This window comes from Hemiscyllium ocellatum, chromosome 19, assembly GCF_020745735.1.
Source record: "Hemiscyllium ocellatum isolate sHemOce1 chromosome 19, sHemOce1.pat.X.cur, whole genome shotgun sequence".
Classification (NCBI taxonomy): Eukaryota; Metazoa; Chordata; class Chondrichthyes; order Orectolobiformes; family Hemiscylliidae; genus Hemiscyllium; species Hemiscyllium ocellatum.
The window spans coordinates 20,740,983-20,759,250 of record NC_083419.1 but is presented as its reverse complement, the minus strand read 5'-3'; the positions used below and the strand labels follow the sequence as shown (position 1 = coordinate 20,759,250).

At 40.5% G+C, this 18,268-nt stretch overlaps 1 protein-coding gene across 1 annotated transcript in view; it reads left to right on the top strand.

Moving 5' to 3' along the window:
* LOC132824656 (tetraspanin-8-like) overlaps positions 1-15,979 on the top strand; it is a 30,593-nt gene extending 14,614 nt beyond the window's left edge. Inside the window, exons 4-8 of the mRNA XM_060839290.1 lie at positions 5,419-5,493; positions 5,607-5,702; positions 8,418-8,543; positions 15,380-15,463; positions 15,547-15,979. Of these exons, the coding sequence (XP_060695273.1) occupies positions 5,419-5,493; positions 5,607-5,702; positions 8,418-8,543; positions 15,380-15,463; positions 15,547-15,600 (435 nt within the window). The 3' untranslated portion in view covers positions 15,601-15,979. The remainder of the gene's footprint in view (positions 1-5,418; positions 5,494-5,606; positions 5,703-8,417; positions 8,544-15,379; positions 15,464-15,546) is intronic.
* The last annotated feature ends 2,289 nt before the right edge of the window (positions 15,980-18,268 follow it).

The window sequence follows — 18,268 nt, the reverse complement described above, 5'->3', positions numbered from 1 at the left end:
CCAAAATGAAAATTTCACATTTTACATGTTACAGTGTATTTGCGAAATCTACATCACTCCATTCAATCAGTCATAGAGATGTACAGCATGGAAACAGACCCTTCAGTCCAACCCATCCAACCCAACCAGATATCCCAACCCAATCTAGTCCCACCTACCAGCACCCAGCCCATATCCCTCCAAACCCTTCCTATTCATATACCCGTCCAGTTTCCTTTTAAATGTTGCAATTGTACCAGCCTCCACCACTTCCTCTGCCAGCCCATTCCACACATGCACCAAGCTCTGTATGAAAAAGTTGCCCCTCAGTACTCTTTTATATCTTTCCCCTCTCACCCTAAATCTATGCCCTCTGATTCTGGACTCCCCCACCTCAGGGAAAAGACCTTGTCTATTTACCCTATCCATGCCCCTCATGATTTTATAAACCAGTATGAGGTCACCCCTCAGCCTTCAACCCTCCAGGGAAAACAGCCCCAGCCTATTCAGCCTCTCTCTATAGCTCAAATCCTCCAACCCTGGCAACATCCTTGTTAATCTTGTCTGAACCCTTTCAAGTTTCATGACTTCCTTCTGATTGGAAGGAGGACAGAATTGCATGCAATATTCCAAAAGTGACCTAACCAATGTCCTGTATAGCTGCAACATGACCTCCCAAGTCCTATACTGAATACTCTGACCAATAAATGAAAGCATGCCAAATGCCTTCTTCACTATCCTGTGATTCTACTTTCAAGGGGCTAAAAACCTGCACTCCAAGGTCTCTTTGTTCAGCAACACTCCCTAGAACCTTAGCATTAAGTGGAAAAGTTCTGCTAAGATTTGCTTTCCCAAAATGCAGCACCTCACATTTATCTAAATTAAACTCCATCTGCCACTCCTCAGCCCATTGGGCCATCTGATCAAGATCCCATTATAATCTGAGGTGCCCTTCTTCGCTGTCTATTACACCTCCAATTTTGGTGTCATCTGCAGACTTAATAACTGTACTTGTTATGCTCACATCCAAATCATTTATGTAAATGATGAAAAGTAGTGGACCTAGCACCAATCCTTGTGACACTCCACTGGTCACAGGCCTCTAGTCTGAAAAACAACCCTCCATCACTAACCCCCTATCTTCTAACTTTGAGCCAGTTCTGTATCCAAAGTGTTAGTTCTCTTTGTATTCCGTGAGACCTAATCTTGCTAAGCAGTCTCCCATGGGGAACCTTGTCGAATATCTTACTGAAGCCCATATGGATCACGTCTATCTCTCTGCCTTCATCAATCGTCTTTATTATCTCTTCAAAAAACTCAATGAAGTTTGTGAGACATGATTTCACACGCACAAAGCCATGTTGACGAGATTCTCCTGTTCCTTGGATGCTGCCTGACCTGCTGCGTTTTTCCAGCAACACATTTTTCAGCTCTGATCTCCAGCATCTGCAGTCCTCACTTTCTTCTATCCCTAATCTGTCCTTGCCTTTTCAACTACAGTGGAAACTCGATTATCCGAACAGGATGGGTGCATATTTCGTTCGGATAATCGATTATTCGGAAAATTGATTAAATGCCTTTCCTCTGGGGCTTGGAGTTTTAAGGTCTGCTCCCTGTTCAGGAGACTGCAGCAACACACATTCTGCAACACCTGCCCCCAACGCTGCCCGTGTGAACCCCCCCACTCCCTGTCCAGTACCACCCTCCCAGCACAGAGCACGTGAGCCCCCACCCCCAACACCTCTCCGTGCCCACACCCCAGTCCAACCCCGTTCCTCCGCCCCAACCCGGTCTAACCCCGTCCCCCATCCCCAACCCGGTCCAAAGATTTCCCCCCCAACCCCGCCTCCCAACCTGGTCCAACACTGCCCCTGCCCCCCAGCACAAAGCACGTGACCCACCCCCGACCCCTCTGGACATCCTGACTGCACACCAGCAATAAGACTCCAAAAAGTCTCCAAATAGCGCACAGACACAGCCACAGCCACACACACAACTTTTTAACAGGTTCCACATTTGCCCTGCACAGGACAATGTTGGAGAGATTATTCCTGGGACGACGGTGGGATGTGTATTAGGGTATACCCTACTATAGAACTCCAGGGAAAGTGTGGGGAGAGAGGGCAGGAGGTCAGACAATTGAAGATGGTGCCTGTTTAATCACTGTAAACAAAAGACGCAATCACTGTTGGAAACACGTCTCTGATGTAATGTTTCTATCGACCTCAAGATCTCCTTCGCATATTTGATTTTTGGATAATTGGTATTTGGATAATCGGGATTCCCCTGTATATATACATGCTGTCCCTCAGGATTCCCTCCAACAACTCACCCACCACCGACATCAGACTCAGAGAACTATTGTTCCTTGGCTTGTCCTTACCACCCTTCTTAAATAGTGGCACCACTTAAGTCAACCTCCAGTCTTCTAGCACCTCATCTGTGACTATCGATGATACAAATATCTCAGTAAGGGGCCCAGCAATCACTTCCCTAACTTCCCACAGAGTTCCAGGGTGCACCTGCGTTTCAAGACATCCAGTCCTCCTCTATAATATGGGCATTTTTCAAGATCTATTTCCTTACATTCTATATCTTCCATAAGCTTTTCCACAGTAAACACTGATGCAAAATACTCATTTAGTATCTCCCCCAACTCCTGCGGCTCCACACAAAGGCCGCCTTGCTGATCTTTGAGAGGCCATATTCTCTCCCTTGTTACCCTTTTATCCTTACTGTATTTATAAAAAATCCTTCCGATTCTCCTTCTCTATTTGCCAAAGCTATCTCATGTCCCCTTTTTGCCCTCCTGATTTCCCTCTTAAGTGTACTCTACTGCCTTTATACTCTTCTAAGGATTCACTTGATCTCCGCTGTGTATACCTGACATATGCTTCCTTCATTTTCTTAACGAAACCTTCAATTTCTCAAGTCATCCAGCATTCCCTACACCTACCAGCCTTTCCTTTCACCCTAACTAGAATATACGGTCTGTGGACTCTCGTTATGTCATTTCTGAAGGCCCATTTTCCAGCCATCCCTTTACCTGTGAACATCTGCTCCCAATTAGAATGGACAAAGGATAGGTATGTCCTCTTTCCAACTCATTTTCCTCCATATCTTTGTGTTATCAACAAATTCAGTGACCACACCTTCAATCGCTTCATCCAATTGATTTATGTAACTTGTAAACATTTGAGACCCTGATACTGTTCCTTTGGCACACCACTTGTTTCATCACGCCAACTAGAAAAAGAAACATTAAGGTCTCCCTTCTTCTGCCTGTTAGCTAACCAATCATCTATTCATGCCAATATATTATTCTCAGCAATATGAGTTTGTATTTCTGTAATTGATGTAGTATCTTACCAACTGCCTTCAGCATACTACATCCACCAGTTTCCCTTTATCTATGGCACATATTACTTTTTCAAAGAACTCTAGCAAGCCATTAAACATAGTTTCTTTTACACAAGACCATGTTGACTCTGCCAGATTACGTTGAATTTTTCTAAGGACGCTGATGTAATGTCATTAATAGCTTCCAAGATTTTCCTGGTGCCAGTTGTTAAAAGAATTGGCCTTTCATGTCCTACTTTCTATTTTCCATTTTAAATAAAGTAGTTACATTTCTATTTTAATGGAAGCCTCCCCAAATTTAGGGAATTTTAGAAAATATCAACCATTTCATAGCTACTTCTTTTATGATCCTCGAAAAAATGCATCGGATCCACGAATTTGTCAGCCAACAGTTTCAACAATTTGCTCAGTGCCACCTCCCTGGTGGCTCTAATGTACGTGAGTTTCTCCTCCCCTTCCATTTCCTGCTTGAAAGCTATTTCAGGGATGTTAGTTGTATCCTGTACAGTGAAGGCTGATGCAAACAAAAACTATTCTATTCCTCAGCCATCTGCTTATTTTCCATTATTATCTCTCCTATTCATGGTCCTCATTCCATACAAAGCTCTCCTCTAAGAATAAAGAATGGCATGAAGCCAACTATATAATGGTGATGTAAGCTTGCATTGCCCTAAGGCAGGTCTAGCAAAAAGTCATTACTTGCAATAAGGGGAGACTTAATAAAAATTTACAAGATAATACATGGCTTGGAAAGGGTGGACGCTTGGAAATTTTTTCTGTTAGGCGAGGAGACTAGGACCCGTGGACACAGCCTTAAAATTAGAGGGGGTCAATTCAGAACAGAAATGCGGAGACATTTCTTCAGCCAGAGAGTGGTGGGCCTGTGGAATTCATTGCTGCAGAGTGCAGTGGAGGCCGGGATACTAAATGTCTTCAAGGCAGAGATTGATAGATTCTTGATGTCTGGAGGAATTAAGGGTTACGGGGAGAATGCGGGTAAGTGGAGTTGAAATGCCCATCAGCCATGATTGAATGGCGGAGTGGACTCGATGGGCCGAATGGCCTGACTTCCACTCCTATGTCTTATGGTCTTATGGTCTAATATGTTAGAACTCTATTCTGTGTAGCCATGTAGCTAAGTCACAAAAACTATTTTGTTAAGTTTGTCATACATATGATATTGTTTTAACTTCCACTGCAAAACACTGGATGTGGTAAATGTCAATACTGTCACTATTTTGTGGTAAATATGATGTTTTATTTTTAATCAATATTTTAAGTCTTTTGTTTGCTCTCGATTCTCAACTCAGATTTTCCCTTCCTTGGAAGTGGCAGGAAGGAAAATAATCAGATTGGCACCAAGAGATGCGCACCTCCTTCTCACCACCTCAGCAACAACTTCACCACCAAAGACATTAAGTGGGGTTGATTAATGAACCACTTGAGGACCTTGACCTGCCACCATGGATTAAGGATGTGGATTGGGAGGGGTGGGTCAGGGTTTTAACCATTCGAACTGACCACCTTTCTTCATCTCAGCAGGTCTGGCAGCATCAGTGGAGAGAGAAACAGAATTAATGTCTCGAGTCCAGTGAACTACTTCTTGAATGTCCACTTGGGATTTGTTTCAGAAGGCTTTCTCACTGGTAGCAAAGTTTCTTGCCCTTAAAGATGGTCCCTTTCCTCACGAGGCTGGAACTTTCTTCTCTTTGCTCCCTATTTCTTAGATAGTTGTAGATGTTAAAAAAAAAGTATGATGGGCAAAATCAATAAAGTGGAGCAAATGTGGCATAAAATGCAGATTGAAAACATAAGCCCATATTTCACAAAATAATTGAATAAGTCATCGTCTCCTTGACATTTGCATCCAATTGTTAGAAAAGATGGTCATAAATTCAACAAAGATCAAAAATACACGATATAGAGTTATTCTTAGCGAAGACAATGGCAACAAAGATTTATGCACAGTGTATAAATGAAGACGCAACTTAACATAATGGCTGAATGTGTCGAAGTCTTTGGACATAATTATCCGCTGTCATACATTCTTCATTTTGTTATCTTTCTCTTGTTTCACAGTTCTTCATCGGACTGCTTCTTATTCTGACTCTGCAAATAACTGCAGGTATTCTAGGTGTTGTTTATAAATCTAAGGTAATCCTTTCCATATGTTTGCATTTCATTCAAAAACATAGTAATTGAAATAATTTCTAGTTTGATCCAGAATACGTTAGTGCTGAAACAAATACTCTGTTTCTTTATTCAAGATTGCATCAGTGTTAAATGAAACATATTATGAACTTATCCCATTAAATAAGCAAGAAGAAAAATTTAGGAAAGAGATAGAAGATTTCCAGGAGGAGGTAAGTCTGATCCTAAATTTGTATCAATACTCCAATGCTCTTCCATTCAAGACAATAATACAGATAAATTCTTAGGTACAGGGCAACCTCGATAATCTGAACAACACTGGCAGGGAGTATTTTGTTCAGATAATCGAATATTTGGATAATCCAGGTATAAGATCCTTTTTCCGAACATCCAAAAACCGAAAAGCTCCGAAATCCGAAGGTTTTTCTGTGTAGTTTTTTTTCTCATTAACAAGGTTGTTTGGCAAGCAAGCAAGCAGTTAACCCAAGTCGACACCCACTCGATGTGTGTCACTCTGATGTGACATTGAGGGCGTGCCCAATCACTGACAGGCCTGAACTTTCTCTGTGAATGCCCCCAAGTCGACACACATTCGATGTATGTCACTCAGATGCGATGTGGGGGGAACATGGCCAAGCATGTTCCTAGTTAGAAGTCTACTTCTCTGGTAAGATTTTTAGAAATTTCACCATTAAATTGTCACATTCCGAAAATCGAAAAATTCCGAAAAACAGCTGGTCCTGAGCATTTCGGATAAAGGATCTTGTACCTGTACAGTTTACCCAAGCATCAGGACCTTGAGATCTTATTTGGATAATCTGAAATTCAGATCATCGAGGTTGCCCTGTAGATATCCCAAATAAAGTGCTTCCTATTGTGCTGCAGTCTTATTATCAAGACTGGATAAGTGCATTGCCTTTCTGGGAATGTTCTGAGAGTTCAATTCCCGCGTTGGCAAATGGATTCAACAAATATCTGGAATTAAAAGTCTAATAATGGCCATGAGACTGCTGTCATTCATTTGAAAAACCCAACTGCTGGACTGATACCCTTTAGAGAAGGAAACTGCTATCCTTACCTGGTCTGACTTATAGGTGACTTCAGACCCACTGTAGTGTAGTTGACTGTTAACTGCCCTCTGAGCAATGAATTATGTACAATAATTCATGTCATGGCTGCAACAATAACTTGCTATATAAATGGACTTTAACATTGTAAAGCATTCCAAAGCCTTTTTAGACCACAGCACAAATTCCAGCCATTCATTCAGTGGGCTTCAGTTTAAAGTTATAACTTTACATCATTGCAAAAATAATATAACTGCCTTACTAAGTATGATTCTATTAAAGACTGAAGTGCCTGTCTATGATCAATAATTGGCAAAATTCCACATTGCATTGGGAATAAATAATAATTTTGCATGCACAATATAAGAACTTTATAGTTAAATGATATTAATCTCGGCTAGAGCCCCCGAAGTTGGAACCAGGAGTGTGTTACACTTCTCTTCCATTCAATTATTTTATATGAGACATATGTCTTTGTACTTCCCACTTATGGGTTGCCAAATCTGAGCCAAATTACATGATAGTGGACAGCAGTGGATGTACCTGCAGGATCAGTATGGTCCAACCACTCCTTTGCAGGGAAGATTTCCTGTCTTTGAAGTCCGCCGCTAATAGTTATTAGACTTCTATTGACACTTCTTCTTATTTCCACACATTGTTTTTGTTTTTAAAAATGCCAGAAGAACCCTGGAGAAAATAGACTAGTCTGCAGATCAACCAGCAATTAAGTCTCACAGTAAGATTGAATTGTGCTTTTCTTTGTCTTCCAAGAAGTCCCATTTGGCACAGTTATACTGCACTCGCTGTAATCCATAGTGTCTCATTGGTATGTAATAACCACCTGATGGCCATACTTATTCAGCCAAGTTTTAAAAGTGACTTAACGAGGAAGCCTTGGTTGCACTTTACTAGACTATTTCAAAAGGTAGTTAAGGGGCAGCCACATATCTCTGGATCTTGAGTCAGGTATAAGCTGGATCAGGGAAGGACAGTAGATTTCCTTCCAGATACATTTAACTCCAGACCCAAAGCAACATGGCGACTCTTAACTACCCTCTGGGATGGGCAATAAATACTAATCTAGCCAGTGATGCTCTCATCCCTGTGAATTAGCAAAAAAAAAGTGGCTTCTATGTCTATTAGTGATAGTTCCATGGCCTCCATTACTGAGACTAGTTTTCAATTGCAGATTTATTTATTAATTCCAACAGCTAATAGGATTTGCATCTTGAACTTTAGCCTGAACCTCAGGATACTAGTCCAACAACATTGCCACTACATCACTGTGTCCCTTGAGGCCAAATCAATTTTTGAAATGAGATTCTAGTTCAGCACATTTTGAGGGTAGCCTCTGGAGCATTGAAAGTACCTGAGTGGGTCAACCTGTCAGTGATAGTATGCTTTCTTAGTTCTTCATTTTTAAAATTTAGATTTGGCTTTCTGATTAGAAACTCAGTTGTTTCCTGGTGTAACAGCATCAAACAATGGACAGGAACAGAGTCAAGAAAGGCCATAACTTGTTGACTTGCTTTCTGTTCACAGCTATGCATCATTCTCTGCTTCAAAAATTCATCTTACTATCTCTTAAGAATTATAATAATCCCTACTCCAACCACTTCTGATGACAAAACATTCTACTTCTCATGATTTGAACCAGAGACTTCAACACACTTATTAACTTTTAATGGGAACTGTTGCTTAAATGTGTATTACATCTAAATCACATCTATAAAGACAAAGAAAGGTTATGTAAAATAAAAAAAGTGGAGCTTTTCTTCAATGCTAAGGTATTTGACTTATAATTAAAGAATTATGTATTTCAACTTTTCTGTCTGTTTTACCTTTCTTTCCTGGCATAAGAAACAGTGTTGTGGTCTGCTGCATGGATATCAGGACTGGACAGAAGCATCTATTCCACCATCCTGCAACTGTAAAGATAAGCAGGCATGTGTTATAACAGAAAATGGAAAATCTGTTTGGGCTCAGGTACTTTATATTGCAAAATTGACAGATATAAAAGAAACTTGCTTCAAGCTTTTAATGTTGAACTTGAACTACTGCAAAATTTCTGCTGTACATTACATTTCAAACAGAAATTCATATTTTTAAATAACTTAAGATAAGTGTGTTCATCAAACTTTCAGTGACTACCTTTGTATGCCATGTCTTTGAATGGGTGACTTACATAGAAATATGTGGAATATCAATTGGTTGTTTATAAACAGATCTTATTCTTTGATTTTGTTTGTTAAGCAGCAAGTGATAGACAGAGCTAAGTAAGCCCTCAAACAATAGATCAAATCTAAGCACTGTAGTCCTGCTATATCCAGTCATAAATAACAGTGGATAATTAAATAACTGTCAGGAGGAGGAGGCTCCACAAATATCCCCATGCTCAAAGATGGAAGAGCCCAACACATCAGGGCAAATGATCAAGCTGAAACTCTTGCAACAATCTTCAACTAGGAGTGCTGGAATGATCCATCTCAGCCTTCTCCAGTGGCCCCAGCATCACAGATATCAGTCTTTAGCCAATTTGATTCATTCCACATGATGCAAATGTGTTGCTGGTCAAAGCACAGCAGGCCAGGCAGCATCTCAGGAATAGAGAATTCGACGTTTCGAGCATAAGCCCTTCATCAGGATGAAGGGCTTATGCTCGAAACGTTGAATTCTCTATTCCTGAGATGCTGCCTGGCCTGCTGTGCTTTGACCAGCAACACATTTGCAGCTGTGATCTCCAGCATCTGCAGACCTCGTTTTTTACTCGAAGATTTTAACCTACTGCGAATCCTCTTACAAGGATGCCTTCCTTGAAGAAGCTCTCTTCCTCCCTCTACAAGGATTTCAGTGAGTCCCTCTCTCACTGCACCCCCCAAGTCATCTCCTCTGCACAGAAACTCTTCAGCCACGTTCTCAAACAGACCCGCTACCACAGCCACATCTCCTTCCTCAGCACCTGTCTACGGAACCGACTGATCCCACACGGACTCCGAACTACATTCTTTCCTGATGAAGGGCTTATGCTCGAAACGTCGAATTCTCTATTCCTGAGATGCTGCCTGGCCTGCTGTGCTTTGACCAGCAACACATTTGCAGCTGTGATCTCCAGCATCTGCAGACCTCATTTTTTACTCATTCCACATGATATCAAGTAACAGTTAGAGGCACGGGATAGTGCAAATGTTATGGACCTTAACAGCAGTCCAGCAATAGTATTCAAGATTTGTGCTCCAGATGTGCAACTCCCCGAGCCAAGCTCTTCCAATACAGCTACAACACTGGCATTTACCTGAGAATGCCGAAAATTGCCCAGATATGTCCTGTATCCAAACAGCAGGACACATCCAACCCAGCCAATTAATGCCCCATCAGTTTTTAAGACCATAAGACATAGAAGCAGAAATTAGACCAATTCAGCCTATCATAGTCTGCTCCGCCATTCAATCATGGCTGATAGGTTTCTCAACTGTATTCTCCCAGTTTTTTCCCGTAACCCTTGATCCCCTTGATACTCAAGAACCTATCTATCTTCGTCTTAAATATACTCAATGATAGCCTCCACAGCCTTATGTGTCAACAAATTTCGTATATTGGCTGATGTGTGGCTGAAGACGTTTCTTCTTATCTCCATTCTAAAAGGTCTTCCCTTTACTCTCGATCGTCAATAAACTGATGGAAGGTGTGGTCAACAATGTTATCATGCAGCACCTGCTCAGCAATAACCAGCTCAGTGATGCCCAGTTTGGGTTCTACCAGGGGCCACTCAGCTCCTGACCTCATTACATCATGGGTTCAAACATGGACAAAAGAGCTGAATTCCGGGGGTGAGGTGAGGTGAGGTGAGAGTGACAGCCCTTGGCATCAAGAAGCCCTAGCAAAATTGGAATCAATGGATATCAGTGGACAAATTCTCATACTTGGCATATAGCAAGATTGTTATTGTTGGAAGTTAGTTATCTCAGCTCCAGGACAGCTCTGCAGGAGTTCCTCAGGGTAGAGTCTTAGGCCCAATCATCTTTATCTGTTTCATCAATGCCCATTCCTCCAACATAAAGTCAAAAGTGGGGATATTCGACAATGATCACACAATGTTCAGCACCATTCATGGCTCCTCAGATACTGCAGCAGTCCAGGTTCAAATGCAATAAGATCTGGACAATAATGAAGCTTGGGCTGACAAGTGGCAAGCAACATTGCCACCACAGAAGTGTCAGGCAATGGCACCCTCTAATAAGAAACAATCTGACCACTGCTCCTTAAAATTCAATGATGTTACCATCACTGAATTCCCATTATCAACACCCTGAGGGTTACCATTGACTGGAAACTCAACTGGACTCACCATATAAACAGTGGCTATAAGAAAAGGTCAGAAAGTAGGAACACAGTGCCAAGTAACTCCCCATCTGACTCCCCAAAGCCTGTCCACCATTTACAAGGCACTAGTCAGGAGTGTGATTGAATACTCCCCACTTGCTGGGATGAGTGTGACTGAACAATACACCAGAAGTTTGACACCATACAGGACAAAGCAACCCACTTGATTAACTCCAGATCAGAAGTATCCACTCCGTCCATCGCCAATGCTCAGTGGCAGGAGTTTGTACTATCTACAAGATGAAATGCAGAAATTCAGCAAAGATCCTTAGACAGCACCTTTCGAACTGTTGACCACTTCCATCTAGAAGGGCAAGGGCAGCAAATGGAACACCACCACCTATGAATTCCCCTCCAAACAACTCAGCATCCTGACTTGGAAATGTATTGCAGTTCCTTCACTGTTGCTGGGTCTAAATCCTGGAATTCCCATCTTAAGGGTATTGTGGGTCAACCCACACATGAGAGAGCTTCAGGTGGAGCAAGGAAAATGTTGCACAGCTCTCATGTTGTACAAGCATTGGAAACAGGAGCAGAAGTGGGTCTTTTAGCTTCACCTTTCATTATGATCATGGCTGATTATCCAATTCAAGAGCCTATTTCTGCTTTGTCCCCCCTATCCTTTGTTCCTTCGCCCCAAGTGCTGCAGCCAACTCTTCTTGAAAGCATACAATGTTTTGACCTCAGCTGCTTTCTGTGGTAGTGAATTCTGTGGATGAAGATATTACTCATCATCTCTAAATGGTTTACCCCTTATTTGTACAAAGTTAAAAATCATGCAACACCAGGTTATAGTCCAACAGGTTTAATTGGAAGCACTAGCTTTCGGAGCGCTGCTCCTTATTTGTAGATAGCCCTAGTTCTGGGCTTCCTTTTCTCCAATCTTTTGGATCTCCTTTGATTACAGATAGCACATTGTTTCAACTGAAGACATCAGAGTATTGATGTTGTATGCCATCATTTCCTGTGCCTGTGAGTGCAGTGAGAATATAAGCAAAACACAGACTAGATTTAAGGGAAAAGCCTCGGTGAATGTGGTATTGTCCCTGTTGTATAAGGGTTGGATATAACTGCTCACATTGGGTGAACTTGTATTCTAGCTTTTTGTGATTCATGCAAGAAAGGGGAGACACACCACACTCTGATGGGCTACAGCAGAAGGAAATAGATAAGAAATCTTCCAGTCTACTGGAATATTTAATTGAATTTTTGAGGAGGTAACAAGCAGTATAGATAAGAGGAACAAGAAGATGTAATATATTTGGACTTCCAAAAGGTGTTCAATAAGGTATTAGACATAATGCTGCTTAGTATCGGGTGTCATATTTTAGCGTAGATGCTTGATGAATTAACAGAAGGTGGATAGTTGGGAAAAGAGGAGGGGTCATTTTCAGGCCAACAAGCTGTAACTTGTAACTTGTGGAGTACCACAGAAATTGGTATTGGAGTTACAATTATTTACAATATAAATCAACAACTCGGATAAGAGACGTGAATGTGCTTATGGCAAGTTTGCAAAAGAGACATGTTGTGAGGATGACACAGAGGAATATAGACAGGATATGTGAGTGGGGAAAAACTTGGCAGATGGTATATAATGGTGGGAAACTGAGAGTTTAACAGGTTTTAGCAGATCTGCAAATTGCACTGTTTGCAAGTTTACCCTCAACACTTATCCCTCTTTATTTTCTTTTCATTATCATTCGGTTTTTAAGACTTTCCCAATCCTCTGACTTAGAATAATATTTCCCACATTGTACTTTCTGTTTTCCTTCAATTTGATGATATCCTTAACATCCCTGATTAATCATTGTTAGCTTAACCATTTCTAGAATCTATGTTCCTCATTCAAATATGTTTTTTTGTGATCCCTGTATATTTTCCGAAATATCTGCCATTGTTCCCCAACTGCCTTTGCAGCTAAACTCCTTCAGAAGTCCACTCAGGCTAGCTCTGCCCTCATTCCTTTGCAATTACCCTTTTTAAAGTTTAGCATAGTTATTGCAGACCCATGTTTCTCACTGTCAAACTGAATGCTCATGGTCCCTGTTTTCTAGGGGATCTTTTTACTCTGAGGTCAATTATTAAACCTATCTCATGACACATCATTGGATCCAAAATAACTTGATCTCCGGATTCAGAACATATTGTTCTCGGAAACTGTTCCAAATATAGTCTGAATTCTTCCTGGTCACTGCCTCAGTGAATCTGACTTTGTTAATCTGCATGAAAATTGAAGTCTTCCGTGACGTTTTTTTATATTATCTCATTATGTCCTTTATTTATTCTCTGCTGTACTGGATAACTACTGTTTGGGGGCTTATACACTACTCCTACCAGTGTTGTCTTGTCTTTTTGATCTTTCTTAACCTCCACCCATATGGCTTCTACATCTTCTAATGCAAGATCATTTCTTGCTATTGTTCTTATTTCAGCTCATACTAGCAACTTACCCAACTACCCTTCCTTTCCTTTCCCAGAACAATATGTTCTGAATCCAAAGATCAAGTTTTTTGGATCTGATGATGTGTAATGAGGTCCTTTGAAAAGTCATGTATCCCTGAATATTTCATTCCCAGTTTTGTTTCCTGGTATCTAATGGCTACAAGTTCATACCCATTTACGTCTATTTGTACCACTGATTTACTTCAATTGTTCCACATGCTATTAGCATTCAAGTAAAGAGTCATTTTTTTTTTCCTTTTCATTGTTTCTTTCCCCTTTGACCCTGTTTTTATATGTTCTAACACCCTGTCCCTTCCTGTCATATTCTGGGTATCATTATCCAAATAGCTGCCCTCAAATTCTGCTGTATCATTTTGGTCTGTGAAAGCCTAACCTATTTATCTGTTTTCAATACATCAGCCCCTCCATCCCAGGAATTAGTGTAGCATATATCTTTTATGCAGCCTCTAATGTGAATGTATCTTTTCTCAAATATGGCGACCAATACTCTACACATTACTCCATGCTAATACATTACCCACAATGCCATGAGCACCTGTCTTATCTGATAATCTTTTATGCAGCACCTTATCGAATGCCTTCAGGAAATCCAAATCCTCTATATCTACTGGTTCCCTTTTATTAACTCTGCTTGTTACATCCTCAAAAACTTTAGCAAAATTGTCAAATCTGACTTCCCTTTCACAGAACTATTCTTTAAATAATGGGCTTTGCTTCATCTGACATTTCACACCCAACATTCATTTGCACTTCCCGGGATGCGTGCAGCTCCAATGGTGCTCAAGAAGCTCAACACTCTCCAGGAGAAACAACCTTGTTTATTTGACATCTATCTTCCTCTCTGCACAGTAGCAGCAGTGTGTGCCAACTAGAAAAGCACAAAAATAACTCACCTATGTTCTTTTGCCAGCACCTTTCAAAACTGTGATATCTATTATGTAGGAAGATAGGAGTAACAGATGCATGGGAGTGCAAGATCCCCTTCGAAGTCTCACAATGTCCTGAAATGACACAATATTTGCACTCTTTCATCATTGCTAGGTCAAAAAAACCCTCCCTTACAACACTACGGGTGCACTTGCACCCCAAGGAATGCAGCATTCACAAAGCAGCTCACCTTCACCTTCTACTGTTTAACAAATTAACCAAAACTCAGCATCCTCCACTCCCACCAAGAACTGCATTGAAGTACCAGCCTATTATTTGCATAAACCTTTTGTCCTTGAACCAATGATTTTCTAGTTATGGAGTGAGACTGCTATCATTGAGCTAAGGCTAGTATTAAAGCCAGAGAATTTGAAAATGGTTGAATGCGTCAAATCTCTAGTTCCAGGATGAGGCACTTGGAGAGCAGAGTGGGAATCAGTGTATTGTGTTATTGTCACATTCTTGGCTAAATAGAGATGAAGAGTGTTGTGTAGTGTGCAAGAGTGAACAGTCCTCTTTGTATGCAGTGTGACAAATTGACTGTGAGGCATTATGAGAAGCCTAGGGAATTAAGGCAGTGCTTTTAGTCTTCAATTCCTCCATTTGAAAGTAGTAATGAAAATTTGAGCTGCTACTGAGAAAATGCATTTATAAGGTACTAATTTAAGGCATCAATCTTAACTGATACAGAGTATTTTACCTAAAACTGGGGATAAAACCTGCAAGATGCAGCTAATTTTGAGAAGGTGTCTCTCCATTGCATGAGGTCCATGATGATTCAACAGGAAGGTATTCCCCTTCCCCCTCTCCATACCATCTTCTCTCATCTGAGATTATCTGTGAGGTTCCACCTTTTTTCCCTCCCTTTGTCAAAGCTTCAGTGGAAGATCAGTGTTAGTGCCTTAGGAATGGGAAGTAGGAGATCAGTGGAAAATTGTAGAAATGCTTTCCCTGTAACTAATGTGCCAATCCATAATGTTGCTTTCACCTAATCTAATACTTTGGACACACTTAACATTTTTAAAATTTTGTTTCTTTCTCCACTCTAGCCCTGTATCAGTGTCATTAATGACATATTGAAAGCAAACCTCATTTTAATAATTGGCATAGCCTTTGGACTGGTGGTAATTGAGGTAAAACAATGTCACAAATTCTTTCCCATTTCAGTAGATACATTGACCATTTTCTGTTATTAATTCTGCTGTGTTCTCTTTAGATCTTTGGATTGGCCCTCTCTATGATCCTGTATTGCCAAATCAAGAACAAGTGAAAACGAGAGTTTTCTTCAGTCAGTGCATTAGTTCATTACAGATATTTTGTCTTGGGCATATGACTCATTCTTGTGCTTAAATTGTAGTTTTGAAATTCTGATTAATTTGATTTAAACGTAGAATGTAACTCAGCCATTTATGCTCCTCATTCTATCCTGTTGGTTTACTATATGTGCATGTACAGATGCATCCTGCTATCTTGCAAAGTGGTGTTACAGTTGAAAATGAGGCCATTCACTTCGTCTTATTTGCAGGCTGAGCGATTGTGAAGTGAACAGAACTTGCAGCCCTTAGGTTTAGTGTGCTCTTAAAAAACAATTTTCTTGTAATGTTGAATTCTTCCACAGCGAAGAAGCTGTATTTGAGTCAAATAAAAGTTTACTGTAGCAGATTAAAACTGCTTATGAAATAATTGATCAAAAGATGAGAGGCTCTTTGATGAATGGGTGGGGGAGGGGTGGAATGGTCTATGCCAGGAACATGAAAGAGGTCCAACACTTTAGTAGGCTGTCATGCATCCAAATGTGGGCTGTGAACGAGGCTGTAACTTAGTAGTAGAGTAATGGTGGAAGGATGCTTTTCTGACCAGAAATCTCTGACCAGTGGTGTTTCGCAGGGATCAGTGCTGGGATGCCTGGTGTTTGTAATATGTCAGTGAGTTGGAGATGAATGTAGGTGGCCTAGTCAGTAAGTTTGCAGATGGCACAAAGATTGGGGAGCTGCAGATAGTGAGGAGGATTGCCAGAGGATTAGGCAGCAAATAGGTTAGATACTTGGGCGTAGAAATAGCATGTGGAATTTAATCCGGACAAATGCGAGGTAATTTCTTTTTTGGACGATCTAATGGAGGAGGGGTGTGGCAGTAAATGGCAGAGCTCTTGGTAGCATCAATATACAAATGGATCTGGGCGTTACAGGTCCACGGTTGGCTGAAAGTGGGAACACAAGTGGACAAAGTGATCAAGAAAGCATACAGCATGTTTGCCTTCATTGGGCGGGGTATGGAGCATTAAAAAAATTGGCAAGTCACATTTCAGCTTTATAGAACTTTAGTTAGCCCACATTTGGGATAATGTGTAAAGTTCTGGTTGCCATACTATAAAAAGGATGTGGAGGCTTTGGAGAGGATACAGAATGTTGTCTGGTTTGGAGGGTATTAGCTATAAGGAGAGATTGGACAAACCTGGTTTGTTTTCACTTGAACGTCAATGGATGACCCGTGACCTGATAGAAGTTTACAAAATTGTCAGAGGCATGGATAGAATGGACAGTCAGAGCCTTTTTCCCAGGGCAGAAATGTCAATTTCCAGGGATCATAGGTTTAAGATAAAAAGATGTAAATTTAAAGGAGATGTGAGAGGCAAGTGTTTTACACAGAGGGTGGTAAGCACTTGGAATGCACTGCTGGTGGAGTTGGTCAAGGCAGATACAATAGCAATGTTTAAGAGACATATATTAATATGCAGGAACAGAAAGATGTGAACCACATAGAGGCAAAGGATTTTAGTTGAGAAAGGCATGATGTTTTGGTGCAGTCTTGGTGGGATGAAGGGCTGTTCCTGTGCTATATTGCTCGTTGTTCTAAGTGTTTTGCATTACAGTCACATAATATATTAATACTCACTGACTCTAGAGGACCAGAATATGCTTCAGTTCATCAGGATATAGAGCTGAATTAATATTGATATGGATTTTGCAGAAAGAACAATTAAGTTATTAGTGCTCACTCTTCAGTAAATTAGGCAGAAATTTTCTGCGTCTACACATGCACTTGAACACAGACATCAGTAGGTTGCTGCCTGAGTTGCCTTGCTCCTTCCTAAGCATTATATCTCACTGAAGGGCTCAACATTCATGTACACACAAGATGTGATCCATAACCACTAAAATGTCAGAAGCAGGTAACTTGTCCATTCAAGTGGAAACTAATTTTTAATAGCATATTAAGTATAAATATACTACTAGGCAGCCCCTCTAGAACTGAAAATTTATTTCTTAAAAAAATTTTAGTGTCATTCCTTTAGATTTACTTTGTTACACTTTCAGCAGAATAACTTGCAAACCTTTTCTCTGAAAAATGTTTCTAGTTTAATGAGCCATTGTTTGGTGATTAGAGTCTCACCAGAACACAACTGGTGTCTGGACAACTTTTACTAAGTTTTTTGGAATAGGAAACAAGCCCAATTTGATGTCCCCCCCCCAGTTGAGGACAATTGAATTTGTACTGATGGGGATTTTTAGAAAGCATTTTGTTGGACACAGTTTAAGTGGAAACTGTTATATTTGGAAAAAGCCGACTATTTTAGGAATGGCAACTGTTTTGTAATTGTTTTTAAGGCTGAAGAGCAAGGCAAAATGGTTAAAATCGGGTTGTGGCATTTCCATGGCTGCTGCTTGTGTATTTGTGGTGATTTAATGGTAAATGAGCCAAAGCTTATATGACTACTTTTTGAGAAAATTAAAAATGAATAGGCGTCTGTGCATTGTGGATTGTAAATTTTACATGGGTTTATAATCACTGGAATTACAGATTTTCTTTTGTAAGTAATAAGAAAAATATATAAACTGAGCATGGATACTGTATGTGAAATGTACTGGTGTGAATAGTTTGATTCCAATATTATTTATCAGTTAAAAGGAACAACCTGAGGATGCTGGAAATCTGAA